This window comes from Pseudophryne corroboree, chromosome 3 (assembly GCF_028390025.1).
Source record: "Pseudophryne corroboree isolate aPseCor3 chromosome 3, aPseCor3.hap2, whole genome shotgun sequence".
In the NCBI taxonomy this organism is placed as follows: domain Eukaryota; kingdom Metazoa; phylum Chordata; class Amphibia; order Anura; family Myobatrachidae; genus Pseudophryne; species Pseudophryne corroboree.
Genome location: NC_086446.1, coordinates 644,465,711 through 644,482,402, shown reverse-complemented (window position 1 = coordinate 644,482,402; position 16,692 = coordinate 644,465,711). Strand labels below are relative to the sequence as shown.

Genomic DNA, 16,692 nt, shown 5'->3' with positions numbered 1-16,692 from the left:
CCATTCCAATTCAGCCCCGCTAGCCTGTGAAACCCGAGTACCCAGTAGTGAGCCCCCCGGTGAAGAGGAACACACTGCGTTACAAGACACGCACTCTCTGCCTAACAGAATGTAAATGTGACAGCACACACACAGGAAAGGTTAAGGACAATTAACCCACAAAGAGCCCTTCAGAGAGACACAGAGTTGTTTGGAGCCAGCCCCCAAGCTTAGCCAGGTCGCAGACCAAGTACCCTGATAGGGGACGTAATACACCAATAATTGCTCCCATCCCTGCTATGACCCCCTGGCACCGATGAGGTAATCTGGAGTCACACTGGAGGAGCTGCGCGTCCCTGTCCTGCTAGCGTCTGTGTCCACTGCAGAGGGAAAATGGTGCTGGTGAGCTGCTGGATCCTCTCATAGTGAAACCCCACCCCTTCAATGTCGCTTGGCCTTCCCGCCTTTTTTATACTGGCTGAGGAAACAGGTGCTTAAAATGGAGAAAACCGCTTTAAGACCGTTGTGCCAGTATGGGTACTGTGTACATTGTACGGGGAAGCAGTCGTGGACTGTGTTCGGAGACAAATTTCGCACCATGTAGAAGCCGTGCGTCTCTGTACCCTCATGCCGTCATAATGTCCGGCGCCCCCCCGCTCAGTACTCACCACTCTTCATTGTTCTGGCTCTGGTAGGGGTGGCGGCGAGCTGTGGGACTGTACGCTCACTGTGGTGGGCTTGCAAATAGGTCCCTCAGGAGCTCAGTGTCCTGTCAGCGGGGAACGGGACCATTAACCCTTCAAGAGGTTGGGCCATTTCCCCCCTTCAGTCCCACGAAGCAGGCAGGCTGGTGCCAAACAGTCCTGCCTGAAAATAACAAACGGATAAAATAAATGCAGAAAACTCTTCAGGAGCTTCCATAAGCTGAGTCTGGTAGGAGGGGCATAGAGGGAGGAGCCAGCCCACACTATCAAATTCTTAAAATGCCCATGGCTACTAGTGGACCCGTCTTATACCCCATGGTACTAAATGGACCCCAGTATCCTCTAGGACGTAAGAGAAAAATGTAACAAAATATGGGACACACTGCTTAATAGAGGTGCAAAAGATAACTAGCACTAACACCTAAACTGCTGTTACCTGTGACAAGATTTAGAATACAAAAAAAAAAAAAAAAAACTAATTACAAATGAACTTCAAGACAAAAAGATTAAAAGACAGCGCTTCATAACAATGGTGCAGTAACCAACAGCTGGGTTGGTCACCTTCACCCCCACGAAGTAAAAAAATGTTCCAATACTTGCTGTGGTGCGCTCCCTGGAATATTTAAACAGTCTCGATGGTAGGTATAGACAGTGTTCGTGATGCTAATGGATGGTTCTCGTATAATGTTCCACTTCTTAGTCAACCAATTTTCCTCTTGATTCACTGCTGTATGAACCTAAATCCTCCACGAAAAAAACTCCCCGAAAAAACATCTGTGAAGTTTATCGTCGTAAAGCGGGACAAACAGTAAGACAGTGACCTTTAGAGGGATCGAAGGTTGTTACCCAGGACGTGTGTTGTTGCTGCAAATCCCTAGAGGGGACATTTAAAACACATTCTGGGTAGGCAACATTGACACCCCATCTTGTCTGGTACGCTGATCCACTAATCAACGGTGGATTTTATTATTTATAATCTATGTTTCAGTATGGTTTTTTAAGTGTTGAATGTGATGTAAAAAATAAACAGTACTTCACTATATACACTTTTCCTTTTTTTCGGGGAGTTTTTTTCGTGGAGGATTTAGGGTCATACAGCAGTGAATCGAGAGGAAAATTGGTTGACTAAGAAGTGGAACATTATACGAGAACCATCCATTAACATCACGAACACTGTCTATACCTACCATCGAGACTGTTTAAATATTCCAGGGAGCGTACCACAGCAAGTATTGAAACATTTTTAATTACAAATGAAGCCTGTGCATATATTTTAACAGCATTTTATTTTTTATTTTTTGTAAAGTATACTTTTTATATCCCATTTATTAGTTTTCAAAGATGGAGTATCACAGCCTTTTTGCAAGGTTTAACTTACCTTTGTATCCAAAACAGACATGATCCTTTCTTTGGCTTCCTTCACATTTTCTTTTTTGCCAGATACTTTAATATGTGGATCTGAAAAATAAAGAGTAATCATTTTTTTTTAATGCATTAAAAAATAACAGTCTGAACTGCAGGATTGTTGAATGATCAAAACTCAATAAACAGATGTTGGACATTAAATCTGCATGTCATGGTCATAATATAATGAATTCAGCCACACTGTACACAGATGTAGGAATGACTACACCTACCTAACATGACCTGACCACATAACATAATTCTACTATAAACTATACAGACAATGGACAATAAACCTACACAAAATCTAATAGTTATAATTAAACAATAAACCTCCTAATGATAATGTGTGGACCCTTATTCAAAAAGTAAAGCATTCAATACCTTTAATACCAAGAAATAATGACACGGAGACTTGAATTTGGCAGAAAATTGTTAGCTATTTATTGTACCCTAACCATTAGAAAAAACCTGTAAAGTAAAATTTAAGTTAACATGCCGATTCAGCCGGCATATGGTGGCAGAAAAAAGAACGGCTATATTCCACTGACTAACTTCAAAAAACATTAAAACCCAAACGATCCTAATTTACCACAAACCATACATAGGTAACAGGTGCCCGACTCAGACCTCTACGCTGACTGCCCACCCTGATGGGTGATGACGCTGCCCCCTGATGGGTGATCTAGCGGCCTTAAAAGTCAATGGAGGTGAGTGCACCTAAACCACACCAATACTGTAAACAACTGTAACTAACAAGTCAAACTACAACCTGCCGTTCTTTTCCGCCAACAATAGCCAACCATAAACCACACTAACAATTTAGAGCCAAGGCACTCCGTGCCAAAACCTCTACCAAATGGGGTGGGAGGGCGGGAAGGCAAACCAGCAGCAAGATAGACTTAGCTAGCCTATACATCCCTATATATACTGATCCCTCCCCTCTCTACCATTGGCTGTACTTTTCATAACAGTTAGGTCCACCCCTCACAGGAGGTTTAACTCTCTCCATTCCTATGTCTGTCATTTCGCTCTCCTTCTACCCAATGCTATAGAGCAGCCAGCCTGAGCGGCTACATTTTATTTTGGTTTGGTTATATGGTTACACAAAACACTATTGCCCTATATATTGAATACAACTGTATACAGAGTTGAATTCTGTATGGCAAACAATAAAGAATTTTTTGTCATATGAAGGTGAGGAAGCAATTCTATCCCGCTAGTCAGGTTAGTTATAGTATAAACCACACGTTCTAGTGCTTCTCACAAAGCTTAAAACTGGAGAAAGAGGGGATAAGTCTGAAAAATTAGTCAGAAGATAGCATATCTTTCATTCTATAAAGAATATTAGAGCACAATTTGCAATCCTTTTGATTGCATGCCGGGGGCCACCCATCGCAGGGCAAGGACACCCAGCACGCTACCCACCACCAGCACCCCACTGCGACCATGCTGAAAATGCGGTCGCACCGCAATTTCACCGTGATCGCTGAATGTGTTGATGCCTCCTGCCGTGTGATGTTACAGCCACCCCACCCGTTATTCTGCCACCACCTCTGCAACATTCCATCTCCGCATAGGAAAAGGAGTGTGCCGCCCCCCCCCCCCAGTAAATGCGGGAGCATGCGCAGGACGAGCCTGCGCATCATCATCGTATTTTTTACGGTTGGATCACCAATTGCGATCCAACCTGAATAGGGTCTTTTGCACAAGATATAGTGTAACTATGGAAACCATCCTCCAAAACTGCATTTTTATTTTAATTAATGTGAATATTGGCCACAGTTAGTTTAAAAAAACAAAACAAACAAACAAACAAAAAAAACAGCATGCCCTAAAAAAATTGCAATTTTTTGCTCTCCTGCAGTTATTAACACCATTTTAAAAATTAAAACAAGTTGTTTACACAAGCAGGAGTTAAAGGGCTGTCCTACGAGGAAATAATTGTAGCAAAAAAAATGCAAGATATATTATCATACAGCGCATGCACTGGTCACGCATGCGCAGAACAGGTGTCAAGCTGCTAGGATGACAGAGGGAGGAGCCAGAGTGCTGCATGCTGGGAGAAAGCAGAAAGAGAACAGACTCCAGTACATCCATAAGGTTAACTCTGCCAACAACACAAAAGTATATTTAAAAAAATCCTATATTTATCAGGCAACAATAAATTTAGTGTTTTGCTGATTTAAACACTATTTCTTAATCTAAAATAACAATGTAGAGTACACCATAATGGCTATTAAGAAAACTACTTGTTTTATATTGGAAACCAGAAAAACACAGAGGAAGGTGGGCAAAACCCAGAACTGGCAATGTGAAAAGAATTCCAAGAAGACTTAAAAGAGAATAAAATAAATTTGTTCTGCATACCAGCTCCAACTGCACAGTGCGGAGCCATTAACAGGCATAAAAAGTTATAGGACGGGATGAAGCCTCTTTTTTTTCAAGACATTCAGTTCTGCTAATGAAAAGCAGAAGCGGAATTTTTAAATGGCAAGAATTTATAAAATGAATTATTCATAACATCGGCTTAAAATGCAGGTTTTAAAATTCCTCCGTGTATTCTTTATGTAACAGGCCATTTTAAGTAAGTTTGTCTAGTATGTATTGGGAACCTGTACAAAGGGACAAGCTACAGTATTTCCACTTGAGTTTCAAGTTTTAAGATCGCATTTGCCAGGCGACGCCTACAAGAATGTATAGACATTTCACACATGCCGTCAAATTCAAAGGCTTGGTTAAAAGGTAAATCACTTAATTGTCAAAACACAAGAAATATTTATAAATGCTTAGAAACTTAATGTAGGTTCTACTTCAAGGAATTTATTTGGCATGCTTAATGTCATGTATCATGTAAATTCTTAAACAACTGTCTTATATCTCTGGAAAATGGGTAGGATTCTGTTTTGATATTTCCCATAGCTAAAGAAAACCAAGGCATGGTTGAATGAAAATTACTAAATATATTTATCCATATTTATATACAAGCCAGGACATGTTATTCAATGTTTGGAGCCTGATCCACAAAGTTAGTTGCCAGCGAATCTGTAAATTATTTTTCTCGAGCTGTTCAGAGGTTTTAGTGGTGGTAGGTACTATTCAAATTGGCAGGTTCAGACACACAACATGGCCAAAGTACATGGATACTTCTACTAATCAGTGTGAGTGGCCATTTCAGCCAAACCCACTGTTAACCAGTGCATAGAAGTAAGAATACACCATGCAATCTCTATAATCAAATATTAGCTGTGTAATGCGTGGGTCTTCAACCTGTGGCCCTCCAGCTGCTGTGGAACTTAACATCCCAGCATGCCCTGCATTAGTTTTTGCATACCTTAATAGCAAAACTGCGGTAGGGCATGCCGTGATGTGTAGTTTCACACCAGCTGGAGGGCCGCAGGTTGAAGACCCATGGTGTAATGGGTTGTACTGAAGAGCTCTGGTGTAAATGTAAGAGGTGACACTTACAAGCAACATCAGCATGTATGAAAGCAGACAACATATAGAAAAATCTATATTATCTGCAAATATACATCGATTTCAAAGTCATCATACAATAGCTAATGATTCAGATTTATAAAAAAAAATTATAAAAAAAATAAAAACCCAAGATACTGTATGTGCACTTTTGTGGATTATTTTTCACATATCAGATGGATTACCTGACATGTGTGTACTAACCTCCAGCGGCTACTGGTGGTCCGGTTACATATGGGAGATCTCGTGCATTGAGGCCGCCCAGGATGTAAGAACTAGGCCAGGACTGGCCAACCAGTCAGAGCCAAAGTGCCATAAAATCTTGTTAGGTACATCAAAGAGATGACATCGAGCCGAAGGCGCACGTGCAAAAATGGGGTGTGACCTTGTGCCTGCTAGGCCATGCCCCTGGTATAAAATACATTGAAAAAGCCACATTCACATAAAATACATTTTAAAGCCAAATCCAACATAAAATAATTGATAGCGCCAGATTCACATGATACACTTCAGTTCCCCCATGAGTCACTCCAGCCAGCTTCCCAATGTGTCACACCTGCTAGCTCCCTCCTGTGTCACTCCAGCCAGCTCCCCATTGTGTCTCCTGACAGAACCCCTGTGTCACTCCAGCCAGCTAGACCTTGTGTCACTCCAGCCCACACTCATATGTCACTACAGCCCTCCCCCTCTCCAACTCGTGCCATTGCGGCAGCCCCTTATGTGTCCTCTGTTTGCCGGTGGGTGTCTCACCTCTAGTGTTTGGCTCCCCCAGTCCTTAGTCCCCGTAGTGCTGCTGCATGTCTTGCTGGAGTGCAGTGGTTTATGGATCTGTTGTGGTCACGTGACTGAGTGTTGGGAGCCACATCTGAGTAATGAAAGAGCCGCATGCGGCTCAAGAGCCACGTGTTGGCCACCGCTGAACTAGGCTATTGCGCTGCGGGTCTGCCAGGGATCACCAGCATGGAGACTTTACTCTCCCCCACTCCAGCGGCCAGTATTGCCTCCTCCTTTGCCTTAGTATCTTTCAACGTACCACTGTCCAACAAATAAGTTTGACATTTTGGCCCCACAAAAGCTGCTTTAGTCAACTGAAATTGCAGTTATTGTGAAGTGGAAATGTATAGAAGCAACAACTCAGCTACACAAGCTCACACAATGGCACTGCCAAGTGGTGTAGTGCTTAAAAATTGTAAATTCTCTGAGTAACACTCACTACTGAGTTCCGAAATGACTCTGTAAGCAAGAACACCACAAGAAAATAAGATTTTACTTACCGGTAAATCTATTTCTCGTACTCCGTAGAGGATGCTGGGGACTCCGTAAGGACCATAGGGATAGACGGGCTCCGCAGGAGACATGGGCACTTCAAGAAAGAATTTAGTTCCTGGTGTGCACTGGCTCCTCCCTCTATGCCCCTCCTCCAGACCTCAGTTAGAGAAACTGTGCCCAGAGGAGATGGACAGTACGAGGAAAGGATTTTGTTAATCCAAGGGCAAGATTCATACCAGCCACACCAATCACACCGTATAACTTGTGATAACTACCCAGTTAACAGTATGAAAACAACATATCATTAGTTCAAGACCGATGCAACTATAACATAACCCTTATTGAAGCAATAACTATATACAAGTATTGCAGAAGAAGTCCGCACTTGGGACTACGAGAAATAGATTTACCGGTAAGTAAAATCTTATTTTCTCTAACGTCCTAGAGGATGCTGGGGACTCCGTAAGGACCATGGGGATTATACCAAAGCTCCCAAACGGGCGGGAGAGTGCGGATGACTCTGCAGCACCGATTGAGCAAACATGAGGTCCTCCTCAGCCAGGGTATCAAACTTGTAGAATTTTGCAAAAGTGTTTGAACCCGACCAAGTAGCAGCTCGACACAGCTGTAGTGCCGAGACCCCCCGGGCAGCCGCCCAAGAAGAGCCCACCTTCCTAGTGGAATGGGCCTTGACCGATTTTGGTAACAGCAAACCAGCCGTAGAATGCGCTTGCTGAATCGTGTTACAAATCCAGCGAGCAATAGTTTGCTTTGAAGCAGGGGCACCAATCTTGTTGGATGCATACAGGACAAACAGCGCTTCAGTTTTCCCGACTCTAGCCGTTCTGGCTACGTAAATTTTCAAAGCCCTGACCACATCAAGTAACTCGGAATCCTCCAAGTCACGTGTAGCCACAGGCACCACAATAGGTTGGTTCATATGAAAAGATGAAACCACTTTTGGCAGAAATTGCGAACGGGTCCGCAATTCTGCTCTATCCAAATGGAAAACCAAATAGGGGCTTTTATGTGACAAAGCCGCTAATTCATACACTCGTCTAGCCGAAGCCAAGGCTAATAACATGACCACCTTCCACGTGACATATTTCAACTCCACCGTTTTAAGTGGTTCAAACCAGTGTGACTTTAGGAAACTTAACACCACGTTAAGATCCCAAGGTGCCACACACCCCACCGGAGGCACAAAAGGAGGCTGAGTATGCAGCACTCCCTTTACAAAAGTCTGAACTTCTGGGAGAGAAGCCAATTCTGTTTGAAAGAAAATGGATAGGGCCGAAATCTGGACCGTAATGGAACCTAATTTAAGGCCCAAATTCACTCCAGTTTGTAGGAAGTGAAGTTAACGGCCCAGATGGAATTCTTCCGTAGGAGCATTCTTGGTCTCACACCAAGAAACATATTTTCGCCATATACAGTGATAATGTTTTGCTGTTACTTCCTTCCTAGCCTTTATCAGCGTAGGGATAACCTCAACCGGAATGCCTTTTTCTGCTAGGATCCGTCGTTCAACCGGTCGCGAAGTAAGGTTTCCGCTTGACGTAGGGCGTTGTATATGGCCCTTAGCTCCAGGATGTTGATGTGAAGACAAGTCTCTTGACTTGACCAAAGACCCTGGAAATTTCTTCCCTGTGTGACTGCTCCCCAACCTCGGAGGCTTGCGTCCGTGGTCACCAGGATCCAGTCCTGAATGCCGAATCTACGGCCCTCGAGAAGGTGAGCACTCTGCAGCCACCACAGTAGTGACACCCTGGCCCTGGGGGACAGGGTGATCAACCGATGCATCTGAAGATGTGACCTGGACCACTTGTCCAGTAGGTCCCATTGGAAAGTCCTCGCATGGAACCTGCCGAAGGGAATGGCCTCGTATGACGCCACCATCTTTCCCAGGACTCGAGTGCAATGATGCACTGACACCTGTTTTGGTTTCAATAGGTTCTTGACCAGAGTCATGAGTTCCTGGGCCTTCTCTATCGGGAGATAAACCCTCTTCTGGTCCGTGTCCAGAATCATGCCCAAGAAGGGTAGACGAGTCGTAGGAACCAACTGCGACTTTGGAATATTGAGAATCCAGCCGTGTTGCTGTAACACTTTCATGAAAGAGATACGCTGTTCAGCAACTGCTCTCTTGATCTCGCTTTTATGAGGAGATCGTCCAAGTACGGGATAATTGTGACACCTTGCTTCCGCAGGAGCACCATCATTTCCGCCATTACCTCGGTAAAAATCCTCGGGGCCGTTGAGAGACCAAACGGCAACGTCTGAAATTGGTAATGACAATCCTGTACCGCAAATCTTTGGTACGCCTGATGAGGTGGATAAATGGGGACATGAAGGTACGCATCCTTTATGTCCAGTGACACCATAAAATCCCCCCTTCCAGGCTTGCGATGACCGCTCTTAGCGATTCCATCTTGAACTTGAACCTTTTCAAGTATAGGTTCAGAGATTTTAAATTCAATATGGGTCTGACCGAACCGTCCGGTTTCGGGACTACAAACATGGTCGAATAATAACCCCTTCCCTGTTGAAGGAGGGGAACCTTGACCACCACCTGCTGAAGACACAATTTTTGTATTGCGTTTAACACTATTTCCCTCTCTTGGGGGGTAGATGGTAGGGCCGATTTGAAATACCAGCGAGGAGGCACCTCTTCGAATTCCAGCTTGTAACCCTGAGACACAATTTCTATTGCCCAAGGATCCACCTGGGAGTGAACCCACATGTGGCTAAAATTCCGAAGACGTGCCTCCACCGGGCCCGACACCGCCAGTGGAGCCCCAGCGTCATGCGGTGGATTTTGCAGAGGCCGGTGAGAACTTCTGTTCCTGGGAACTAGCTGTGTTGTGCAGCTTCTTTCCTCTGCCCCTACCTCTGGCAAGAAAGGACGCACCTCGGACTTTGTTGTTTCTTTGTGAATGAAAGGACTGCATTTGATAATGCGGTGCTCTCTTAGGCTGTGAGGGAACATAAGGCAAAAAATTTTACTTTCCAGCTGTAGCTGTGGAGACCAGGTCCGAGAGACCTTCCCCGAACAATTCCTCACCCCTGTACGGTAAAACCTCCATATGCCTTTTTGAGTCGGCATCACCTGTCCATTGCAGAGTCCACAGGACCCTTCTGGCAGAAATCGACATAGCATTTATTCTAGAACCCAGTAGACTAAAGTCTCTTTGAGCATCTCTTATATATAGGACAGAGTCTTTTATATGCCCCAGGGTCAATAATACTGTATCCTTATCTAGGGTATCCAATTCCTCAGATAAGGTATCCGTCCATGCCGCTACAGCACTACACACCCAGGCCGACGCAATTGCCGGTCTTAGTAAGGTACCTGAATGTGTATAAATGGACTTCAGGGTAACCTCCTGTTTCCGGTCAGTAGCATCTTTGAGGGTAGCCATATCCTGGGACAGCAGGGCTACCTTTTTGGATAAGCATGTTAAAGCTTTGTCCACCCTAGGGGAGGATTCCCATCGTAGCCTATCCGTTGGCGGGAAAGAATACGCCATAAGAATCCGTTTGGAAATCTGCATTTTCTTATCTGGAGATTCCCATACTTTTTCACATAACTCATTCAGTTCGTGTGGGGGGGAAAAGTTACCTCATGCTTCTTTCCCTTATACATATACACCCTCGTGTCAGGGACAGGGGTTTCCTCTGTGATGTGCAAAACATCCTTTATTGCTATAATCATATATCGAAGGGATTTAGCCAATTTTGGCTGTAACTTTGCATCATAGTAATCGACACTGGAGTCAGAATCCATGTCGGTATCTGTGTAAACAATTTGGGATAGTGGGCGCTTATGAGACCCTGACGGTCCCTGCGACAGAGGGTCAGGCACGGGTTGAGACCCTGACTGTCCCAATGCATCAGCCTTGTCAAATCTTCTATGCAAGGAATTAACATTATCATTTAAAACCTTCCACATATCCTTCCAATCAGGTGTCGGCGCCGTCGGCGGAGACACCACATTCATTTGCTCCCGCTCCTCTCCCACATAGCCTTCCTCATCAGACATGTCGACACAAGCGTACCGACACACCACACCACACACACACACACACACACACACACACACACACACACACACACACACACAGGGAATGTCCTTTCTGAAGACAGTTCCCCCACAAGGCCCTTTGGAGAGACAGAGAGAGAGTATGCCAGCACACACCCCAGCGCTATAATATCCCAGGAATAACACAGTAACTTAATGTTAACCCAGTAGCTGCTGTATGTATAGTTTTTGCGCCTAATTATGTGCCCCCCCTCTCTTTTCAACCCTCTTCTACTCTATCAGCAGGGGAGAGTCCGGGGAGCTTCCTCTCAGCGGTGCTGTGGAGAAAAACATTGCGCTTGTGAGTGCTGAGGGAGAAGCCCTCGACGGCGGGCTTCTGTCCCGCTTATACAGTAATTTTGGCGGGGGCTCATACATATATACAGTGCCCAGCTGTATATATGTGTACTTTTGCCAACATGAGGTCCCAAATGCTGCCCAGGGCGCCCCCCCTGCGCCCTGCACCCTTACAGTGACCGGAGTATGTGAGGTGTGTGGAGCAATGGCACACAGCTGCAGTGCTGTGCGTTACCTCTAGTGAAGATCATGAAGTCTTCTGCCGCCTGTGAAGTCTTCTTTTCTTCTCATACTCACCCGGCTTCTATCTTCCGGCTCTGCGAGGGGGACGGCGGCACGGCTCTAGAACAGACGGCGAGGGTGAGATCCTGCGTACCAATCCCTCTGGAGCTAATGGTGTCCAGTAGCCTAAGAAGCAGGACCTAGCTTCAGAGAGTAGGGCTGCTTCTCTCCCCTCAAAATACTTTCTATCAGTAAACTCAGGAGAGCTCACTGAAAAGCACCCAGCTCCTCTGGGCACAGTATCAAACTGAGGTCTGGAGGAGGGGCATAGAGGGAGGAGCCAGTGCACACCAGGAACTAAATTCTTTCTTGAAGTGCCCATGAATCCTGCGGAGCCTGTCTATCCCTATGGCCCTTACGGAGTCCCCAGCATCCTCTAGGACGTTAGAGAAATACTCATTAGGAGCTTCATGGATTGGGTTCCCATGGCCAAGTATCCGCAAACGAGCCTTAGATCACCATGTGCAGTATCAAACAATGGCTGGGGTGGTGTAAAGCATATAGGCACCCGACTGTGGTGCAGTGGAAATGCATTATTTGAATGACAAAATATGCTTCATGATTTGGCAGCCTGAGGGAAGAAACTGGCCTATACCTGTAGGTCCTTCTCATGCCAGCAGGAAATACAGTTGCCATGAAAGGGTGTACTTTGTCTGCAACAATGTTTAGGTAGGTGATATGTTACAGTAACATTCGCATGAATGGTAGGACCCAAGGTTTCCCCTCAGAACATTGCCCAGAGCATCACTCTGCCTCCACCGGCGTGCCTTATTCCCACAGTGCAACCTGGTGCCATCTGTTCCCTAGGTAAATTACACACATGCACCTGGCTGTCTACAGGATGTGAAAGAAAACGTGATTTATCAGAGGCCATCTTCTTCCTTTCATGGTCCAGGTCTGATACTCACGCACACATTGTAGGCGCTTTCGGTGGTGGACAGACGTCATCAGCTACGAAGCAAGCAGCAATTCACTGTGTGTTGAGACAACATTCTAACTTGCAGTGCAATGCGTGCTACAGTATCTGTTCTGTGGGATCAGACCAGACTAGCCTTTGTTCCCCACAAGCATAAATGAGCAATGTTGCATTGCACCCATTGTCCTTCCTTGGACAACTTTTAGCAGGAGCTAACCATTGCATGCCATGAACACCGCACAAGACTTGCCATCTTGGAGATGCTCTAACCCAGTCATCTAACCATCACAATTTGGCCCTTGACAAAGTTGCTCAGATCCTTACGCTTACCCCTTTTTACTGCTGTAAACACATCAACTTCAAGAACTAACTATTCCCTTGCTGTCTGATATGTTCCTATAGTGAATAAATTTGTACCGAGATGATCAATGTTATTCACTTCACATGTCTGTCAGTAGTTTTAATGCTACGGATAATCGGTTGTATAAATTCATACACAAAGACAAACACGCGTGTGTGTGTGGATATATATATATATATATATATATATATATATATATATAAAATCTGCAGTAAAGTGGGAGATTAAGCGCCCTCTGGTGTAGTATATTAGTATTCAGTGGTGATAGCACTTCACCCCAAAACAAATAAAGCCCCCCTATATTAGGAGAAGTACTTTGATAGGTGGTAGAAGACACACTATCTGAATGCAGTTTTATACCCAAATGTATAAAATGAGCCTCTTAGATGCCGCTCTGCCACATTAAACGTCAGTCCTCATCTTATACATAGCTCAGCTTACATATTGAAGAAAAGAGAATGGGCACAATAGTGTAATACAGTTTAACCCAACATTTTTTTTGTAAACACATAAAATGCCCATACATAAAAGAAATCATAAAATGACTTATCTGTAAATTCTCATATTCAGTCACAGGATCAGGTAATAGAATCAGTCAGAATCCTCTCTCAACATGTTTTGCCCTTAGGTGCTTCTAGCTGGACTTCATCAGGAGTTTTTCCCAATGAAGTCTAGCTAGAAGCACTTACGGACGAAACATGTTGAGAGAGGATTCTAACTGATTCTATACCTGATCCTGTGACTGTATAATTTGTCTGTGGTGAAGTGCTATCACCAGTGAATACTAATATACTACACCAGAGGGTGCTTAATCTCACCCTTCACTGCAGATACTTTTAAAGCCTGTTTTGAACAGCGGGTCACCTGAAGAACAATCATTGACTGGTCGCTGGGCAACCGCAGCATGCAGTTACTGAGTCGCGCCCCCTACCCGTCTGACTGTGATTCTCTGTGCTATGGCGCGCAGGTCACGTCACGGACCTGGCGGCAGGGATGAGCGGGCTCCGTCCCACCATTGGTTTTTGGCGAGTTTAACTTTTGTATTTATATATGTGTGGTTTGTGAACAAGCTGGTTGTGTCTTGATAAAAGGGAGAGGTCCCTGAAACGTCGACCACACCAGCGGTAGTGTTGTCTCATTATTTCCTGAGTGCTTCCAGTACGTTTTGTCCACACACACACACATATATATATATATATATATATATATATATATGCGCAACATACCAGGAAACGTCTTGGCTGTTAATTTTGTGTTTTTGTTTAATCCAAACCGTGTGTGTGTATGTATGTGTATATATATATGTATATATGTATATATATATATATATAAAGCATTCAGAAAGAAGAGGCGTCACTCCAGGTCTTTAAAGTGGAAAAAACTTCAAAACTTGTATTCAAAACATATTCACGAAACCAACGTTTCGGGGCCCGCAGCCCCTTGATAAAAACGTTGGTTTCGTGAATATGTTTTGAATACTAGTTTTGAAGTTTTTTCCACTTTAAAGACCTGGAGTGACGCCTCTTCTTTCTGAATGCTTATCTACATCACCATTGGAGGGCACCCAGGCAATTATACAGAATTAGGACCAGGAGTGCCGGGCACCATTGTTGCTATATATATATTATATATATAGTCGAAGCAATGTGCGGCACTCAGGTTAGAAGGAACAAAAAGTCACCACTATCCGTCTATTTCAACGTTTCAATTTACTTGGAAAATTGTCATCAGGATACATAATGTATCCTGGTGATTTTTTGTTCCTTCTAACCTGAGTGCCACACATTGCTTCGACTATATGTACCTTTTGGAAAGTGAAGGCACCTGGGGACAGCATATGTAATTGGAGTGCCGGACACTTTGCAACATATTATATCTATATATATATACATATATATATATATATATATATATATACACATACATACATACATATACATACATACATACACACACACACACACACACACACACATATTATATATATATATATATATATATATATATATATATATATATACACATACATTATATATATATATATATATATATATATATACATATACACACACGGTTTGGATTAAAAAAACAAACACAAAATTAACAGCCAAGACGTTTCCTGGTATGTCGCAGTCCAACTTTCCATGAAGTAAATATACATGAAGGAAGTACAAGTTGACAACAAAGATCATGCTGAAACAACTAAAGAAAATAAAGGCTACTGCAAGCCTAAGGAAGTCTAAGTCAGAGAAAGGCAATGGTATTGGGCAGCTCTAGCGATATATTGAACAAACAAAAAAGTTTTGGACCCCTTGGTAAGCAGTAGCTAAGTAGTATCATCAACACAAGTGTAGTAAGACTAGATATAACATGTAAACCACAAGGAAAACACAACAGAAGCTGCACCAATTCTAACCCCTAAGGGAACAATCTTCTCAATCAGCCCTAACTGAGCAGCATTTGTAATTCATTTTCAACTTACATAAACAGCACAGCAAAGGAACAGCAATAAAGCTCTCCTCTGCTAATTCTCAGGTTAGGCACCTCATACAATATATACCTGGTATCTGGTAATATACCACCAAAGCAATCATTTGAAGTACATCACACTTCTATTATATAAAAGTTATTCAATATTCAAGTCAACGTTAATTACGTCACTATGAAAAAACCTGGCAGTAGCTAACCAGAGTATCTTTCGACAAATTATCATTTTGGTCATAGAGACCAACTAAATTAGATGGAAATCAAAACATTTATTTTGTCCAAAGACAGATAGACATTTACATTTCTACATAACTATTCAATTTTGTAGTATCTCATTTTAGAAAAACAAATATCTTCAAAAAGTAAAGCTACGTCACAAATATCTTGAACATAGAAAGTTAGGAGGCCCATACCCTGTATTGGATTTCACCAATCCACTGACCCCAATCATCAACAGAAATCGGAATTACCCTGATAGCTGCCTAATGTATGGGCCCCATTAGACAGCCTTATTCATTACACAATACTCTTTCAGGTCAGCATGTATAATTAGAATAAAAAAATAAAAAAAAATGATGGTTGGAATCATCCATGTTTGGAGACATCATTCGGGTAATACAGTTTACTACTAAGTAAAACATTCCTGTTCACAGATGGAATGTTTAACTTGGTGTGTCCAGGCAACTAACCTACAGACTAATGACCTTACACTGATTAATGCAGACTGGAAATTTGCCAGTGTATTTTACAGTTACACGAGACCATATTCCGTTCTGAGCTCTTCAACTTTCCCTTAAAGCAAACAAAATTTAGCACTGAACTTAAAAAACTTAACTTTCTACAAACATAATACTTTATGTTGCAAGAGAGAAATAACTGCACATCACTACTATTATGTGAGATTAGGTGGTGGCCTAGGGTGCTAATGGTTAGGGTATCATTAAAAACATTGAGGGCATAATATCACATACCAAACTTTTTAATATCCCTTCAAAGAGTGGTATCAAGTCAATAGATCTACACTAAAAAGGTCTACAGTCAATAAGTCGACCACTAATGGTAGACATGCAGTAGGTTGACTGGGTCAAAAGCTTGACAGGACAATGGTTGACAATTTTTATTTTTAAGTTTTTTTCAACTTTCATGCTTTACCATCCACGTGGACAACGATTGGGAATAGTAACCTGTGCCTGAAGCATGGCGAGTAAAGCAAGCCATGCTAGCGGACATGATACACTAATGGGGCTTCACACACTATTCCAAAATGTACAGTAACCCGCACCAAGATTATTGTTTCAGTAAATGTCAATGTTAGGAGTACTATGTAAAAGTGTAAGATTGTAGATAAAGGTTAAGATGGTGCTACCAACTAATTCTTATTCCTGGGATAGGAGTATCCTTTATTATAATAATTCAAAAATCGAAATATTAAAAT

At 43.1% G+C, this 16,692-nt stretch overlaps 1 protein-coding gene across 2 annotated transcripts in view; it reads right to left on the bottom strand.

Annotated features, from left to right (window-relative positions):
* Window positions 1–16,692, bottom strand: part of BICC1 (BicC family RNA binding protein 1) — a 420,840-nt gene that overhangs the window by 90,419 nt on the left and 313,729 nt on the right. For both annotated transcript variants that reach the window (XM_063961749.1, XM_063961748.1), the window contains exon 4: window positions 2,062–2,141. In XM_063961749.1, the coding sequence (XP_063817819.1) occupies window positions 2,062–2,141 (80 nt within the window). The remainder of the gene's footprint in view (window positions 1–2,061; window positions 2,142–16,692) is intronic.